The following is a 19,130-nucleotide window of genomic DNA, read 5'->3' on the forward strand; positions in this document are numbered from 1 at the left end:
ATTCACCAGTCCAGGAGCTCAGCTGGAACTTTAAATTCCCAGGAGAGACTGGTGGGCTGAGGGAGAAAAAAAAAAAAATCTCAAAAAAGGTACATTTGATCTGAACGCCTTGGAGAGATGGATATTGAACTCCACGGCACTATATTTAGACTCCCTTTTCAAAGCATAAATGCACTTCAAATTCTCTTCATTAGGTCCCATTCTTCAGACGTGGCATTTTCTGCTAAAAGTAAAACTGCTGCACTTCGGAGAGGAGCAGGGTGGCCTCAGAGAGGAGCCTGACAGCCCCTTCCCCACCACGGCCACGTGCCTGTGTGGCCTGCACAGAGCAAGTGCCAGGCAGCTACCTCAAGATGGATCCTCGCTTGCAGAGCCAGCCCACACTGTCTCCGGCCTGTGACAAGCCCCAGGGAAGCATCGGGGGGCCTGGGCAGTGGAGACACAGTGGCAGGACACCCCAGCCTTCACCCAGCTGCAGTCCCTAAATCTGAGAGGCCACTAGCCCTCCTCCCGGCGCCACAGTCGTGCCTCATGGAGGGTGATCCCTGCTCTCCATGTCAGCTCAGTCCTGAGGAGCCACACACTTCACATGTCTCAGAAGAACACTAAATTGAAAACTCAGTCACACCACACTGTGACTACTGTGAAGTGCTACTGAAGAGAAGCTAACATTTGTTTTTAATTACCCAGTGTATATTTGAAAGACTTGAAATTGTCCCACAAATATTAAATGAATGTTGTGTGTTTACTAGGCACTTGTGCATGGAAAATGAAAGTTATCTGACAACCGTCTCCAAATGCCAATATTGTACCAATATCACTACATCCACACGTAACTAGTCTCTGTGGGCTTTAAACCATGTAAAGAAAGTAAAATTAGGAAGCAGAGGTATGCTACACACTGCCCTTCGAGAGGTAGAGTAAATGCAAATGATAAAGTTAGTATTTTATTCCCCTATTACCATTTTGTTCCTAATAGATCACATTGCCATTTCACTCAGACTCAAGACAAAATGACACAGAAAACAGGAAAGTTTGTGCCAAACGCAGAATGACATCCATAAATTTATGAACTAACTAGACTGATGTTCAATGCGATGCAAAGCACTTGCCAATCAATAGTCACGAGCATCAATTCCCTGCAATTGGCATTCCTGTGCCACCAGCCTCCCACCAGCAACAGGCCATGCCATTTTCTGCTTAACTTTATGATCATTGCAATCTCCCCTAATCGATGGCATCGATGGGCCTGTGAGATCGAAGTGCTGAGGCAAAATGAATATGAGGTAACAGCAGCGCCCGCGGTACCTGGCACTCCGGCAGCGTTGCTTAGCGATAGGGCCTGTGCTCGCTGTCCTCACGCTGCTGCCTACGCCCAGGGAGGAGAGGGATTTCAACAGTAATCAAACTACTGACAAAGAGAAGCAGGAGGAATAACTGCATGCAAAATAAATACAAAGTGCTCTGCCTTTTTCTAAGGGGTTTATAGGAATTTAACTCCCAGTTCTCCATAGAAGCACAGAAATCAGTCAGTGCTGGTGGAGCAGGGCAATGCTTCACTTTCCCCATTGGCATCCCGGTGGCTTCACCGTAAACCCTCACTATCCCCAAAAAGAGACCTGAAAAGCAGCCTGCACCCACAAGCAGTGTTCGGGTACACTCATAGCCATTTGCTATCAGTAACATCCTTGTCTCTGTTTCTGTTGCAAACCATCTGTTGACGGCTTGAGCAGAAAGTAAACTTCTCCCCACTACCAGAAAACATCTCTGGGATCTCCACTTGGGATGGATTAACAGCACCAGAGATGGATTCAAGCCACTGACAGCTGTGACAAATGAAACCCACCATATTTAAGGGCTGCAATGCCCTGTGCCCACATGCAATCGATGCCTCGTAGCCACTAACTGAAAGTCCCTCTGTGTCAAGCACTGTCAGAGCAGTGAGATCATAAGCTAGTGCCCGTCAATCTCCATTTGTGTGCAAAGCTGCAAAGAGAGCTTCTGTAATTCTCTTAGAGACACAAAATGGGCACTCTGATTTTTAAATGAAAGCATGAGATAATGCCAGCTGCCGGTAAACCTCAAAGACAGCATTTATACAGCATCAGAAACATTTGCAAAGACAAGAAACACCTTTGGGCTGCAAGACCTTAAAATCTACAATCCATAGCCTGAAAACTTTTGTGCCTCCACTTAAGCACACTGTAGGATCTGCACCTGTCAGCATCATGATCACCTCAACAAGGCCACACTTGTACAGCAAGAAAATTTGAAGGTGTATTATTCTTCCCCCCACCCCACCCCTTTCTTTTTCCCCAAATTTGGAGGAGAATATAGTAGACACAGAACCAAAAGTTTCAGCTTGTACCCCAGAGACACAGCACAAGCTGCACAACAAAACTCCTTGAAGTCCTTTCCTAAGCAGAAAGCAAGGACCATGTTCTTCAGAGGCTGTCCTGGAACAAGCACAGCAACAGCACAGATTTGCTGGGTGGCTGCACGGGGCTTGCATAGGCAGCCTTAAGACCAGCAGCTCCAGCAGGCTCCTGGTGCTTTGTGTACCGCCATGACCCCAGCAGAACTTGGCAGTTCAACCCTGCAAAGCTAAGCAAGGAATTCTGAAATCCCACTGGGACACAGGCAGATGAACAACAGATAAATGAAGAGGAAGGAGACCACTGAAGGGGAAGACCAATGCCCAGAGGGGTGGAGATATTCAGCCCCTCAATTATCGAACTGGTCACACTGAGGGCAATTCATGGTGCCTAGTGCAGGCACATGAGGTGAGCAGGACGGAGCTGCAGACCTGCAGCTCTGGAAGGGACCACAGCCACTGGGCTTCTCTGCCTGAAGAACAGGGGTAGAGGTGCCTAGCATCTTCTTCCCGCAGATTGCAAAGCACTTTTTAAACAGAACCACGTGTGAAAAGATGCTGAAAGTTTCAAAAAACAAAACACAAAACAACAACAACAACAACAAAAAAAACTCTAGGTGAAAACCTAAAGTACAGCAAACCGATTAGCCAGCAGGACACAGCCTTCCAGGTACACCAGTCCTGAAGCTTCTCTTCTCCCCTGAAGTTAAATTGAGGCAATTTTAATGAATATGTTACATTGTCATGAAAAACTAAGAATGAAAAACAATTTGTTTCTGCTTTGGAAATCCCTCTCTCTTGGCCTCCTCAGATTTCTTGACAGTATTCAGCACCATCTTCACCACTGAGATATGCCCAGTGTTACCAGAAACCCACGCTGAAAAGAAAAAATCATTAATAATTCAGACCTTGTTTCAGGGTCACTTAGAGGGGATTTCATCTGCCCATCACAATGTAACCAAGGGCTCCAGATTGCTTATCTGGCAGGTGCTGATTTGGGGAAATAAAAGAAGTGCCCATCTAATGGGCAAGCTTCTAAGGAGATAGAGAGACCACAGCCAGGACGTTAAAGAGGGTACGAAGTAAAATAAGATCATCCTCAATGGGGGGAAACAAGGACAATTTGGAACCACCTCTGCTTAATGCAAGGCAAAATTAAACTGTGTAGAAAAAAAATGACTGCCTGCCTCCCCCTGATAAAACACATTGCAAGAGAGGAGTCAATGACAGCCTCAAAGAACCTCCCCATCAAGGGAGAAAAAGTTATCTCACATGATGTATCAAAGCCTCTCCATAATGAGAGGAGAAAGCTGCCCCAACGCAAAGGCAGAACCTGGAAATAGAGGTATTTTTCACAGATGTGGACAGATGCTCACAACCGCTGCAGAGCACGGAAGCACAGAGCAGCCCAGCATCAGGTCTTCTCCAGTACCAGGGGACCCATGCTGTGCACACAGCGTCCAAAGCTCTCACATCAGTGCTGCAGGAGAGGAGTGCTGTAGCCCCAGGCTGGAGATGTACATCTCTATAGTCTGTACATATGTAAAATATACATATACATATATATACACACGTATATTTACATGTACACTTCTCTGCTTCCAAAGCAGCAGATGAAACCATGTTCTTATATATTACATCTCAATAAAAAGTCTTGTATCAGTTTTGCTCCCTGTCCTATTTGAGGAACTGAACTACAGTCATGAGCAAGACATAAAAAAAAAAATAGCAAAGCAATGTTCTGAAGACCACAACATGCATAAGAACTCCTATTAAATGGAGACCCTGTTAAATGTTCCTACCCTCAGCCCATACATCTGGGGTGCAACTTTCAGGAGATAGAAAGATTTAACACTGCCTGGGTTAAAATAACCCCCCGGATTCTTGCTGCAGAGACTGTCATGACAGTGTGTTCCTCTGTTTTATTATATTAATATGCAGAGTCATTCAGCACTCAACATGATGTGGCTCTTTGACTTGCACATGACTGTGTTCCCGAGCTGCAGCAACGCAGAGGCCTCCCCCTGCCCTCCTTACAAAAACACACTTATTTTGAGACAAAACATCCACAACTCCTCACAAAGAGGACTGGACACACAGCAGGCTGCACATGTGCACAGAGCCAGGGGCTGAATTTGTCCCTGTCCATCCCCGCCGCCCCCCACCAGGCTCCTGGGGGCACCCCCAGCCCCACTCCTGCCTCCGTCACATCCCCAAGTGCCCAGGAAGCACACTGAACCCCTTCTCCATGGGTTACAGCCAAGCAAGAATAGAAAATAACAGGCTATTAAAATAGCAAACAAAACATAAAACCCTAGCCCACAAACAAAGCTCTCCCTGGTTTGAAAAAAACAAAAAAAAACAAAAAAAAAAAACATCTTTCTCTTGCCTGCAATTGCGTGAATGTCTCCCGTTACCTCTAATGGCTGCTCCCTGCCACAACTTCCCCAGCTGCGAGAGGCACACTGCACTCCTTGGGGCACTATGTGCACAATTACCATCTTCTACTGGGGCATCTGGTTCAAGCACAAGCAGAAAGGAGACTGCTTCCAATGCTGACATCGTGATGCACATGTGCTAAACACAAAAGGAGGACCCCAGCTGACGTTCTGCTCCCCTTTCCGTACAGGCTTTTCTTGTTCTTTTTGTGTAGGATGCAGCTTGAGGAATACGTTTTGTTGTGGAGGTTTTATACCATGTAAATAATGGATATTGCTTATGTACCGATTATGTCAAACCCAGCTGTTTACCTTTGCTACAACTGCAATTATTTTAACAGGAACAGTAAAAATAAATTGGGGAGAAAAATAACAGGAACTTTCCAGTTTGGTTTTCAAAACAAGAGTGCTACCAAAAGCGATCTGACCTCAGACAAGTCACGTGCAGCCACCGATCTTAAAAATCAACTGAGCTTCTCCATGCATAGAGAACAGACCGCTCTGTGGGGTTCTGTGCAGGAACAGGTTCCAAAGGGTTCAGAACTTGGCCCAGACACATCTTCCTGGATTACCATAGCCTGCTCCAGCTGGGGCAGCACCTGGACACCTCCAGCAGCTGAGCCACAACCTAATGCTGACACCCAGCAGGCAGACAGGGTACAGAGAGGCCAAGAGCCAGATGCATGGACCGTCATCTCTCTGCTCTCCAGCAGGTTCACTTGTCTCTTGTCCAAATGCAAAAACACCAGGCTGGGCTCAATATTTCTTAAGGGACCTATCCCAAGAGCATGGAGGCAGCACCGCGAGGTCTCACAACATGGTAAGAGCAGAACAAACTTGGCGGAGGGCCAGCTCTTAATGAGGCACTTAAAACCAAACCACTTCATGTGTTCACATCAGGGTATGCTCCATGGAAGCAGCACCTTTGCCAGCTCCACACCTCACTGACAGAGATGAGCTGCCCACACTTCCACCAGAGCAACTCCCGACCTCCCAAAATGCTCTCTCAGAGGAGAAGCGACAGCCTGGCTATTCATCTTTGCTTCCTACCACTGCTGGCTTGATGCCCAGAACAGAATTAATTGCCCTGGCTTGCAGGAGCGGACATCCAACTGGACGGCGAGTTTCTGTCTCTGGAGAAACCACAACTTATCCAAACTCCCCCAGGACCACAAGGAATGACTCAGGCATCTCCAGACATGGGAACATATGGCTGTAGTCAACAGCCACGATGGGAAAACACACCAGGCAACCCTTATCCTCGCTTCCAGCACAGGCACAGCTTAAAGTTCCTCTGCAACTGTGCAGATGCAAAGCCCCTGCCATGAAGAATGCCTGAGAGACCAACATGGCATGAGCATGCACGCTGCGTTAGCGCTCAATTAGCAGCCCCGTTGATTTAACAGAGCCATTGGCTTGCATAATTGATGCTTGTGATGGGCAGGTTGGAGGAGGAGGGCAGGAGGGAAGTCAGATGGTCTATCAGTCCCCATCACCAGCATCCAAAGGCCCCATCTGGAGTATGGAGGGGAAAGCACCACTGAACAAACAGACCAAAAACAGTGCTTCCTCAAGATAGTGGGGCAGAGCTGGGCTTTCTCACAGCACTGGTACTGCCCCCACTTACCCCTTGTACTGCAAAAATGCCCAGAGCCCTGCCACCCAGTTCATGGAAGGCACTTGTCCAGGGCAGCTGTGGACCCGGGTCACATTTATCCTTTCTGAAGAACAACCTCATAAAGAAAAAAACTGTAACAGATCTCTGAGCATTTAAATGCATTTCCATAACTATCCCCAGAGAGCAGCGCTTATGAAGCAGGAACAGAGGCTGAGAGCACCCATTAGTAGCAAAAGTATTCAATAAAATATATTAAAAAAAAAGACTGGAAGTTATTCCCAGCCAAGGATTGCAGGCACAGGTTATTCCTTTCTGCCTGCTTCTCTGGGAACAGCAGCAGGTTGGGGGATCATGTGCTGCTTGGGACAGGGAGCCAGCTCAGGACCCCACGACAACCCCATGCAGGTGGCGTAAAGCAGTGCTTGCTGCAAGGGGAGCAGGTGCAGCAGGTCCTCACATCCACAGTCTTAAAGGTGACAAAAGGAATGACAGAAACCCTGGCAAAGCACCAGCACACCTCCATCCATCCATCCATCAACCCCATGGCAGCTAGAGGAGGTTTCTGCAGCTGCTTTCACCAGTTTTAGAAGATGCTTGAACTGTTTTCATCACATGGCAAATCAAATGACTTTTTGTTTGTTTCCATTCACTCAACATTTTGGCAAATTCCTTAGCTCTGTGCTGTGCAGAACAGTTCTGCTGGAGGACCATGGCGATGTGACCCTGCTGTGTACCTGTCATTGAGCTCCCACGTGGGAGCTGCTTGCTAGAAGAGGAAAATCCTTTATCCCACTCCCCTTCCCACAGACACAACCTGCTCAGCCTCCATTACAAACTTCGTCAGGTTCAGCCTTAGATTGGCAGCAAAGACGCTCTCCAGTGCGAAATACAAACCAACAGAAAAGATCAGATCAATTATTTAAAGGAAAAGTGTTATGGATTTTTTTCCCCTAAGAACCACGAGCAATTATTTTTGAGCACACAGATCTTAGCCATTTATTTATCCCAAGAATAAAAGTGGGAGAAAGGGGAAATGATTGCTTTTTCATTATTTGTCACACTGCTAGTACTGAAACAAAGTCAGAGGACTGCCAGGAGATCTTCTTTGATCCAAGTAAGGAATCATTTTCAAACATTTCAAACCCACAGGGAAAAAAAAAAACAAAAACAAGTCAAATCTTTCCACCATGATTCTGAAGATAAATATATGAGCAACAAAAGAAATCTTCCTCCACATACAAGATGCTGCCACTCCAGCTGAGTATAGAGGCTTTTAAAAAAGGTTCTGTCAGAGGTGAACCAAAATTGGACCAGGAACAGCCAAGCTTGAAGATTCATGTCATCAGCCCGACATCATTGCTCACAGTGAGTTTTATATACATATATATATATATATATAAAATATTTTACATCAGGAACCAATTTACTTTTGCTGCTCCACAGAGCAATCATGCCCCAGGACCTGCAGCTAAATGGCTGGAACAGCAAAGGGAGCAGCACAGAACTTTAATGGCTTATGAAATTCAATTGAAATTGATGGTTGGAGAAGGGAAACATTACCACCCTGCCAATTTAACGTCAGTGCACACGGGCACGTACACAGATTTATACATGGACCAAGAAAGGTGGGAGCTCATTTACTGCTTGCTTTTGTGTCCGTGACCCCCACAGCACTCTAGGGAATGAGACAGCACCTCGTACAGTAACTTAAGCAATATAAAAACATTTCAACGTCTCCAGACCTTTTTGTACCAGAACCTTTAATGTAAGAGCCACCTTTTGTGAAAGCAGCAATACATTATTCCAGCCAGTCCCGGCCACTCTGCTGAAAGACCAGGAGCCCTGCTCCATGGTCTCCTCCAGATGGAGCATCGCCTCCCAGCCCTGCCCTGCCCTGCCGCTGGAGAAGACTTGGAATAAACCTGTTTGCAGCTGATGTACTTTTCAAACACAGATCTCTTCTGTTATGAAGCCTGTCTCTGATGAACAATAGAAAAATATTGTTGACAGGGGTGTACTTCTCCACCAACTCAAAAATATCATTTTGCAGAGCATTTTCACAGCTCAGCAGAAGGTGGAAAGAAAGACAATATTATGACTACACAGCAAAGAAAAATATAATTCATTATTATTAGCTTACAGTAGTTTTCTTGTTGGTTTTGGCTTTCTTAAGTGAGGTTTTTCACTAGTTAGAGCCCCAATCTGACTCAGAAAGTCTTTTTCAGGCAAAACTCACATTAATGGAAGATTAACTCGGGTAAAACATTCAGGATTTGGCCAGAACACTTCAGAGCCATGCTCACATTCCCAAGGCACCAACAAGGACTGCCTGAACGCTCATCCTTTTGGCACTTCCATGCACACGATCAACTGGGCACTTTAGGGCCCATCGCAGGGAAGAAAGAGCCAGACCAACACCACATTCAGCAGCTGGTGGCACATGGATGCTGCTGCCCTGCAGACACTAGGAACGGCCGCATCAGTGCCTCCGTTGGCACGGGGCTGGTGTGGGCACTTCACCTAGCCACAGCCCCGCTGCACTGCACCAGCTGATCCATGGAAGGCTTCAATGTGCAGATTAATTATTATAACCTTTAACTGAGCTAATGTAAGCATCATATGTTGCTAATTACACAATGCAGGGCAGGAGGAAAATATTGTAAATGAATTTGACTCCTTAATCTAATCAGGATGACAAGTTGCATTTTAATTACAAATCGTCGTGCAGCAGCAAAGCATCTGCTGCAATTCAGTGACCCCAGTCCCAGAGCAAAGCCCCATCATGTCTCATCACCGTCCCAAACACCAGGCAAAGCCAAGCCAGTGTTACCCCCAGCTGGGGACAGCAGAGCATCCACCCACAGACAGCAGTGACATGCCACTGGTGCAGAAATGCCCACCCTGAACACCCCTCCCTGATGACTCCTTGAAGTGAGGGCTCCTGCAGGACACCTTCGTGCTGGCCACATTCCGTCTGTAAACTGCTGTAATGCAACACCATCTCACCACGTGGAGGCAGATATCCTTGTGAATATCTCTGACTCACTGCCTGTCAATTCACGTAAGCAAGAAGCAGGCAGCGCCTTTGCAGCCTGTTTCCTCTACATCCTCACAGTTAAGGGGAAAGAAAAAATGAGAAATGCAGTAAAAAAAAAAATAAAATGAGATTACAAAGAAAAAAACACCACTCCTGGACTTTCTCATCTGAGGTAGTGCCTGGAGCAAGTTTTTACAACCAAATTAAAATCCTTGAATATAGTGGGTTTTAACGGAAACACTGATATAGCCAAGCAACTACAGCACGGGAACGCACCTGCATAATGCATCACCTTGAGAATGCGTTACTGTGAGAGACGTGAAGATGACAATGTTCACCATCCAACGGTACCTGCAGCAATCAAAAACATCCACTTGCTGATAACTCTGCTGGTAATTAGAGAGTTTCAGGAAGAAGAGAAAATCCCTGAAATTTTATGGCAGATACAGGCTACCCAAAAAGCAAAAGGCAATCTATTTGTCTTATATTATTTTTCAATTTGATACAGTTTCTATTTGTCAAAATGAACTTTGGAAAAAAGAAAAAGCACTCTGAGCACATTAATGAGCTTCAGATTTTGCCAGTTATCTACATTAAAGAAAAAAAAAAAAAAAAAAAAAAAAAACCACCAAGGGGCTGATTACTGTGAAATGATCTTAGGTTTCTCCCACTAAGTGGACAGATGGATTGCTACTTTCACGACTTCTTTTCAGCAGGGCTGAATTCAGCTGCTGGCAGGGGGTACCCTCCCAGCATCGTTTCTCTCCTTGTGCTTGCTGGGGCAGTGCAGAGACCCCTGAGAAGGCACAGGGCACAGCAGCCTCAAAAGCACCGCAAGAGCCCCAAGACAGGGGGAGGAAAGTGTCCAGGGATGCCACAGCCACAGCACAGTTGTCGTGCCACGGGTGGTGGTGGTGAAACCAGGGGTAATGCCACCAGTGCCAGCCAGGCCCAGAATGAGCTTGTCAATATGGCTGTAGAAAAGCTGGAATTTAAGGGGTTCTTGCCAGGCAATAAGGAAATAAAATTCATTGGTAAATGCACGCTGTTTGCCTAAATATTTTTAAAAGATAAATTTTACAAGGGGAAAAGCAAAACGCTTGGTGCCAAGCTTCAGCCCTACAGCCCTAACCCTAATTCCCAGTGGTGAGCAACTCAGGAACAGCCACAAGTGCTGTGGGGCTCCAGCCAGCAGCCGCTGCATTCACAGCCCCTCACTCTCAAAGGCGAGACAGGTGGGGAGGGGAAGGGCTGGGAAGAAGCCCCTCATTGCGCAGGGAAGGGCACTGCTTACCAAGAAGTGCTGCTTTAGGAACGTTCCTGAGCAGACGCTGCCCCATGTGCCTGCTGCTGGGCACTCTCCCACTGCAGCTGAGGGACTGCGCCACCTCTAGGACAAGGGATAGAAGAGGAAATGCTTGTTTTGATCCCAGGACACAAAACCCCAATGAAAACCAGCTCCCAGCCCCAGTAATGACTAAGCATGGAGTCAGGCGGCAGCAACACACTCCAGAATCTGCACCAACGCCGATGCCATGCCATACAAAGAAGCCATTTCTGAAGAAAAAAAAAAAAAAAGCACAGCTAAAACCAAGGACCTGATTGTGCATCACGCCACTCGAACCACCTGTCAGTGCTGCCACAAGTGTCCCATCCGTCCATGTCTCCAGACAGCGACATATGGGTAAATAATCATTCATGTACGGATACATGCCAACCCACCTCTGTTCCGCTCTCAGACACACCTTTCACAATAGCCCCTTACTTTAACCCTAAATTATTTGCTCATCTTCAGGGGGAAGCAGACAGCAGAGGAAGAAGCAGGCAATTCCCTGTGATCTGAAAGCTCACTTTCTAAATCAAATCAATTTTTCTAATGTAATTTGCCTAATCTAAATCACTGACCCATGCATTTTCTCACAATCCTCTGACAAGGGCTGCACCAACTGAAGCAAAGCTAAAACACTTCAACCAGACCAATTCACTGAAGTCTTCAGAGGAATTTTTTCACTGCTGTAATTAATTCTTTAAGTACCACAGTGGGATGCTCTGAATTCAAATCCAGTCCAAGGAGTAATGATTATACTAATGGGAGAAGCTGTGCAGTAAATAAATGCAAGTGGCCTGCTGAAAGAGATTGCTTTCAATAGGAGGCTGCCACTCAGGGAGATAACCATGTTCTGGGGATAACTCAGATGACGAAGCCCCACATCACCAGGGCCTGATGAGCAGCCCCAGACCCACACACGTAACTGGGCATTTCGGCAGACACCAACTAGAACCAGGGCAACTCTGGCTCCCAGCCACACAGCTCCACACAGCATTGGTCCTGCCCCACATCAGGAGCACCCCAAGAACCACAACACAGCAGCAGCTGCTCAAAAGCCTTAGGCCAAGGCCACAGGAGGGCTGGCAGCGACCACAGCAAAACAGAAGGCTCAAGGCCGCAGTTTGGGCTGAAGGAGCCAATACTTGCCAAAAGTGATGTGCCAAGGGCTGGCAGCAGACATCAGTGACCTTATTACAACACCAATGGTGTTGCAGATGTGGATGGTTCTGCCATGGAATAAGGTTTGAGAGAGGGACACGTGGATTTTAAAAGGGTGCATCTGAAGAACAGCTCCGCAGCATAGGCCCTGGAAAGACGTCCCCCATCCCCTCAGGCTGCCCGGCTCCATCAGGCCAGGGACGGAGCCTTTGCTTCCAGCAGCAAACATCAATTCCATCTCTCCATTTCTGCCTAACACTTCCCACAACTATTTTAATGCGTCTGATCCAGATCAAACTTGGCAAAAGAAACAAGCGTTAACTCAGTCCTGTCCATCCCCGCCCTGACTGTTAACACAACTGGCTGTCTTCAACATAGCCCCAGAGCCCATGTCCACCCCACCACTCTGCTCCCCGGGCCCACAGGGCTTTGGGCACGGTGCTGGCTCCTCGCACACAGGACAGGAGCACAGGCTGCAGCCTCCACAGCACCAGCTCTCTTTCCCACATCCCTTTGAGATCTACAGATGGAAAACTAAAGAATGGTTAATCATAAAATTCATGCTGTCTTCTGTTTTACTTGCATTTTCTTTTTTTTATATTATAGAGATGAACTTTTTTTTTTTTTGCACCAATAAACTCATGCTAATAACTTTCAGTGGGCTACTCCTAAGCAAAAGACAGGAAATGAGTAACAGCTGCATTAAAAAAAAAAAAGGAGGAAACCTTTGAATATTAATTCTCATATCTGTCAGAGATGAGGATTTAATAATGTTAGTAACTAAGCTACTCCATTATTTCCAAACACCTTGGAGGAGAATGTCTTTGTGCAAGATGAATTAGACAGTGTGACTGTAGCTGCCTTCTTTGCATCTTCAGAGCTCATCTTCACATGCATTTCAAGTCCCTGCCCTTTATTCTCCAAATAACCTCCAACTGTAAATGAATTTACATCCCAGCTTCTCCTCCGTTACCCACCTGTTTAACCATTTGTCCCCATTTCGCAGATTTGCCTGACTGGGGGGTTCAGATGGGCGATGAGGATAGAAAGTTGTGGATTCAGGTCACCCAACAAGCGATGGAAGAGGCAGAGAAGAAGTGTAGGCGGAAGACGGGAGAGGTCTAATGGTCTGCAAAGCACTCTGCCAAGGAAGCGGCAGAAGCCCTGCTGCCTGAAGCACTGAGCACCAGCCGCGCAGGAACTGCCTGTACCCGACCGAAGATAGGAGGAGCGGGGTATTTCCCAGTGCTTGCAGCTCTCACTCCCATGATGTGGGGACAGCTGAGGCACTCTAGCCTTTGAGCCTGCCCTGACAGAGCTCTGGTGCTGCTGGAGAGCTTTTACCATCCTCTGTTTCGATGATGAAAAGCCCATTTCATTGCACGGGCATGCATTTTGTCTTTTTTCCACCCCGTGGAAGACAACCATGCTTCTTGTGTTTAATGGCCATCTGCCCCCACTTCTCAAAGTGCCCTTGAACCTGGGCATTTCAGGCTGCTGTGGTCCTGTGGCACTGGGGGACAGAGGCGCCGGGGGCTGACAGCTGCTGCCTCATATCAGCCTCAACATGCCCTGAGCACATGACCAGACCGGGTACTTCCAAAACTTGTGTCAGACTTGCTCCTGTTTGAACCAAGAATAATAATAATCAGCCAAAGCCAGTCAGCAGCTACTGACTCTCTACTGAGTTTCTAATTATTGCTTGTTGCATTGAAATCAGCTCAAGGGTTCCCTTTTAGGGTACATGGACGTTGTCATTTTGGGGTGCGAGTTTTATCCATTCCATGCTGCAGCAGCAACGTTTGCTCCAAGAGCTGCGGCATCCATTAGCAGCACCCTTTCCCCACCACAGCAAAGGTCTCACTGCTAAGCAAAAGCTGTGGCTAATTGACAACAGCTCCTAAACTGAGAGATAAAATAGTTGTGTCTGTCACTCACGTGAACAGCTGGCTTCAGCAGCCTGACTACTAAATAATGTAAAATGGTTCATTCTTCTGACTCAGGGAAGATCCTTTGAGAGGAATCAAAGTCTCTGGTGCTACAGAGCCATGCCCTGATCATTCCTGCATCTTAAAAATCTAACATTGCTCATAAAGTTCATAAATAACATAAACCTTGTTCCTCACACTGCTCTCCCAATCAGAGCAACTGGATTTAAATCACCTGCTGGCAGGTTTATTGGAGGGCCCACAAGCAGATAAGGTCCTGTGCACCAGCCCTCTGCACTTAACAGAATATAAATCTCTGCTTTGCCATCTGTTTTTGAGATGCTCCCATACAAGCAAAACAAAACAGAAAAAGAATCAAAAAAAAAAAAAAAAGACCAAAGCTATCTGCACTTCCAGTATCCAGAAGGATTTTATTTCTTGGGTAACGAGGATGACATTTCTCCCATCTCTTGCAAAAATGCTTTTGCTCTCCAGACCATTTCCCCCAGAGCTCCCAGGGCAGGTGGGCAGCCACCCTCTCCCCATGCTGGGGTTCCAGGGCGCATCATGCCAGGAAGATAAAAACATGCCCGGGGCCCAGGGCACAGCAGCTCTCCAGGGCTGCTTGATGCTGGTACGGCAAGACAAGGAGCACTGGTTCCTGCCCAGTTCTATCCCCTTCTTGAGGTACCCCCTTGCTTAGCCCTAACACACACACACACACACACACACACACACACAGAGACACACAAAAAAGTCAGGAAAAAAAAAAAAAAAAAAGTTCAAACGCTACCCTTCATTTTTCTCTCCTCGCCTGAAGTTGCAGGAGACCAGATAGGATGTAATCACCACTTTTAAAGTCATCTCCTATGGCAGTCACATTGATTAAGTGAGGAGGCTGGGCTGCATTGAAAGTTGAACAAACTTTTCTATGAAAGATGATGTTTACATTGCCTCTCAATAGCCTGCTGAAATATGCATCTCTAACACCATTTCATCACCAAAATTTGGGAAGAAAGTGTTAAAAAAAAAATAAAGGAAAAAATAAAATATGCTCGAATCTGGAGCACACCATAAATTCATGAAGCTTTCTGAATGTTGTCAGAAACAAAGCACGTTTATGTAAACAGAGAAAAGCTGAAAATGCACAGCAAGATAATTTCTCAACAGTGTGGAAGAAACATTAATATTGACACAGGACCCGAGTCTGCAGCCCAGGCAGCATCCCACCAGGCAAGGTGCTGGGCACACAGGTAAGTGCCCCAGACCTCTATGGTGGGGAAACAGGAGTACCCAGAACAAACCAGGCATGAGGCAATCCCTGCCCACCCCTGTAAGTTATCCAAGGCCTCTTTGCTCACAATTTCTGCCTGCCCATCCTCACATGGAAACAGCTTCCTCTGGAATGCCAGCTGGGAGGCTCCTGACAGCATGCAATTTAAACACCTTTTACAACACCCAGAACACTGCATGGCTGCTCATGCTCCCAAGCCTCCGTGGCACTCAATGCCAGCCATGTGGCGGCCGCAGCCAGGAACACGTCTCATTGCAGCCATGCAGTAAGTGCTAATGCTGAGCCAGCGAATCAAGTCACTGCCTGGCATTAACAGACATCAGTTACACCAACGGGGGAGGAGGGTGAGGGGGTGAAGTTTGGTGAATTCAACTCACAGAGCAGACTATTTATTTCCACAGGTTGGCTCCTCATCCAGTGAGATGCTTCCCAGGGTTTTGGTTTGTTAGATTGCTGCCTACCACCTGCCCCAGCCACCCCTACCCCAGGTCCTCAGGGTGGCCACCAGCATAGGTCAGTGGGACTTGCCTCAATGCTGCAGGTAGGCAGCAGCACCCTCCACCCGATATGCAACAGGTGTCAGGAAAGCCATAACTAACGTGGAGAAGGGAGAGCAGTGCCACCTGCTCATGGTGTCCCACAGCACCAGAAGCAGCACGTGAAGTGATGGGCAAGCTGATAAAAGCCCCAAGAGCAGGTACGCAACACACCATCTGCTGCAGACACCCAACATCTGCCTGGGCTCAGAGGGTAAATAAACATACGATGGCAAACCCATCACAGCAATCAAGTGAACAGATGCCATCCTGATTTGGGAGTCCTTCCTGAGACGCAAACCATGCCAAGGTCTCGGTGCCCCCCACAGCCCACCTTGGGCTTGAACCTTCCTCCCCATGCTGAGCTGCTCCCAGCACGGGGATAATAGCGCTCGGAGCTCCCATCACTGCCAGTAATAAAATACAGCAAATTAATTGCATTCAAAACAATTGATTTGTTTTTTAATGTAACTATTTTGGCATCCAAACCCCAGGAGACTCTATTGATCAGCCAAAGAGCCAGGTGTCAGCGAGTGGAGCTTTGCAACCAAGCCTGACAGACTGAAGAAAACAATCAAAAACCAACACGGTGAGCGATGGGGACTTTCCTCTTTCAAACATACATAGGAGGCTGCAGCACCAACAACGGGGGATTATGAAGCATAAAAAGCTGTGCAGGGCAGGTCACGGCTGCCACCTGCTTTCCCAGGGAGTCCGATGCCGATCACAGCAGTGATGCACGAGCCCACAGCAGCTTCACTGCCTTCAGAGGAGCTGCTCCAGATTTACACTGACGGGAAGTAAAATCAGAATATGTGAAATGTATTGCTGGAATAGACGCTGGAGCACTACAGAAATTGCAGACTCCTCCCCTGACCCCGCTACCCCACCACATCACATCGGGTGGAACAGTCACTGGATAAAACACTGAAATCCGCACTGATGAGGAGAAAATAACCTACATTTTCAAGTTTGTATGATCACATTCTGCCAACCTACGGCACAGCCAATAGCACAGGTCTCTCATTTTCTGTTCCCGAAGCACCCCTGCACAAGGGGTGTTACGTAGAACCTTGGGGGGGCACACAATGAAACAAGCGTACCGCCTGTCCTCCTGCAGCCCCCCAGGGGTCAGAACACGACCCTCTACTTCCTTCTTGTGCACACATCATGGTGGCTGCCACAGCCCAGCTTCGCGCACAGGCAAGCCACCCAGCTCGCCCCCCAGATGCCAACCCACGCAGCCCCAGAGGCAGCCCCACCGCCAGCCAGGAAGGCGGCCAGGAGCCCTGTCCAGCTGCCAGCAGCAAGCAGGGGCCTGCTGCCACCAAGGCGCATCCTTGAAGCCAGCCCCAGGCTACCAAGTGCACGGCGCTCTCCCTCTGCTCGCAGGGGATTCCGGGACAGCGAGTGATCTCTTAGTTGTGCCTTCAAAGAGCTGTTCTGGGGGTCTGATGGGTCTGGGGGTCCACCTCCACAGAGCAGGGAAGGGAGAGAAGGCAAATAAATGGTGAAAATCGCAAGTGTCCAATGTGGCTGTCTGTGCGAGCAGGGAGCTTGGAGCTGGCAGCCCCACTCTGACGCAGGCAGTGGTCTCTGCAGCCACCTGGGTCATGACGCACTCCACTAACCCCAGTGTCTGGCAGGGACACTGCCTGGAGCATGCCATGGGTGGGAGCATAGCCCCAGGCCTCCCAAACCCCTTCTCCTGCTGCAACCCATGCTTGGGGAGGGACAGGACAGGGGCAGCAGCAGGACACGGGATGCCACAGTCTGGCGAGGCAAAGCCCAGCGACAGTCTGGCAATGTGCAGCACGAGCTGCAAGCTTGTGGCATGCACGCTGAGCACAGAGGCACTCAGAGAGCAGGGGAGAGGGACGGGCATGGCGGCAGGTTTGCAGCCACAAACTGTTCCAAAGTGGGTTTCCATATGTGTAAGCACTCGGAGCGCTGGAAGAATTACACCCACAGCCTGATCTCACCATGGTAGCTACCCACACAGGAGGAGAGGGGAATATCAGAGAAAAGATTATAATTAATGTGTCAAAGCAATAAAAAAAATAAAAAAATGTATTCGTTTGCTGCTCTTAACTCCCTCCTCAACTAAAAGCAAAGGCTTCACCGAGCACAGGGCATCGCGCTGCCCACGCCAAGCCCCTGCCCTCATGCCCTGTGCCCCGCTTCCAGTTTCTACACATGCCCTTAGAAGTGCTCCCCCATCGAGGGACAAGCAGGATGAGGACCCCTTTGTCCCCCATGCCTCCCAGGGGGATGCTTCTACCCTCACAAACCGCTTCTACGGTGTCCCTGCAGAAACCCTTCCCCAAATTCTTCCTCCTTCCCCCTGCGCCCTCACGAGGACCCCCAGCCGCCGCCAGCATCCCTCCCACGCCTCGCTTTTTTTTTTTTTTTTTTTTTTTTTTGCTTCCCCCCCCCTCCCCCCCCCAAAAAAAAATCTTCGCTTTTCAGCGGATCCGTAAACCCACCACCAAGTTTCCCCAGCAGCCCAGGGCCAAACGCGAGCGGCGTCCCAAGCAGCAGCAGAGGCGAACGACTCGCTGAGCAACTCCAGCCCCGGTGCATCTTAATTAATTGGGCTTTAACAGCCGCTTTTTATTACCGCCAATAGCCGCGGGCACAACGGTCCCTGCGGCGGCTTCCCCGGGTACCGTAGCCCCGGGACCCCCACCGCAGCCGAGCTGAACCCCGTCCCGTGTTCCCCCCCCCATCCCCTCTCCATCCCCAGGGCCTGATCCTACCCCTGCCAGCCACGGAGCAGGTTTAAGGCTCCCGTTCCGCGAGCATAAATGTTATCCCCGGGGAAGGGGGGAGGGATAAAATTAAAAAACAAAAACAACAACAAACAAAAAAAAAAAAAACAGCAGAGTTTTCGGGAAAATTAAAGGGGGGGGGGGGGGGGGGGGAAGAGGAAGAGAGGGGAAATAAAATAAAAAAGTGGAGGTTTCGGGAGCCGCGCGGGGTTACCTTGGCACAGGAGCAGCAGCGGCGCCAGGAGCAGCGCGGGGCCCCGGGAGAGCATCCTCTTTGTTCCATGCCCAGCAGTGGGCATGGTGCTACTGCTCTTCGGAGCGGGGCGGCTGGCGCCGGAGGGGGGGGGGCCGGGGGTGTCGCGGCGGAGCCCGGAACCACTCCCCCCTCTGCTGCCCTCGGCCGGGAGCCCCGTGGAGGTGCCGGGGCTGGAGAGAGGGGGGTCCGGGGATGATGGGGGTGGGGGGGCCATGCGGGGACACCCCTCGCTCACGGTCGCCCCCGCAGCATGGCAGCCACCGCACCCCCGCCCCGATCCCGCTGCCCGGGGGGCGGGCGCGGGGCTGTGCGGCTCAGCCTGGAGGGGGTTGGCTTTTGGGGGAGGGGGAATAGGTTTTTGGGGAAGGAAGGGGGGGGCAGGAGGGGGGG

At 48.9% G+C, this 19,130-nt stretch overlaps 1 protein-coding gene across 1 annotated transcript in view; it reads right to left on the reverse strand.

The window, feature by feature from the left end:
• The window catches only part of TMEM132B (transmembrane protein 132B), a 262,231-nt gene extending 243,378 nt beyond the window's left edge, over positions 1–18,853 (reverse strand). The window contains exon 1 of the mRNA XM_032198732.1: positions 18,699–18,853. Within this exon, the coding sequence (XP_032054623.1) occupies positions 18,699–18,783 (85 nt within the window). The 5' untranslated portion in view covers positions 18,784–18,853. The remainder of the gene's footprint in view (positions 1–18,698) is intronic.
• Positions 18,854–19,130: the final 277 nt, after the last annotated feature.

Source organism: Aythya fuligula, chromosome 17 (assembly GCF_009819795.1).
Source record: "Aythya fuligula isolate bAytFul2 chromosome 17, bAytFul2.pri, whole genome shotgun sequence".
NCBI classification, from domain to species: Eukaryota; Metazoa; Chordata; class Aves; order Anseriformes; family Anatidae; genus Aythya; species Aythya fuligula.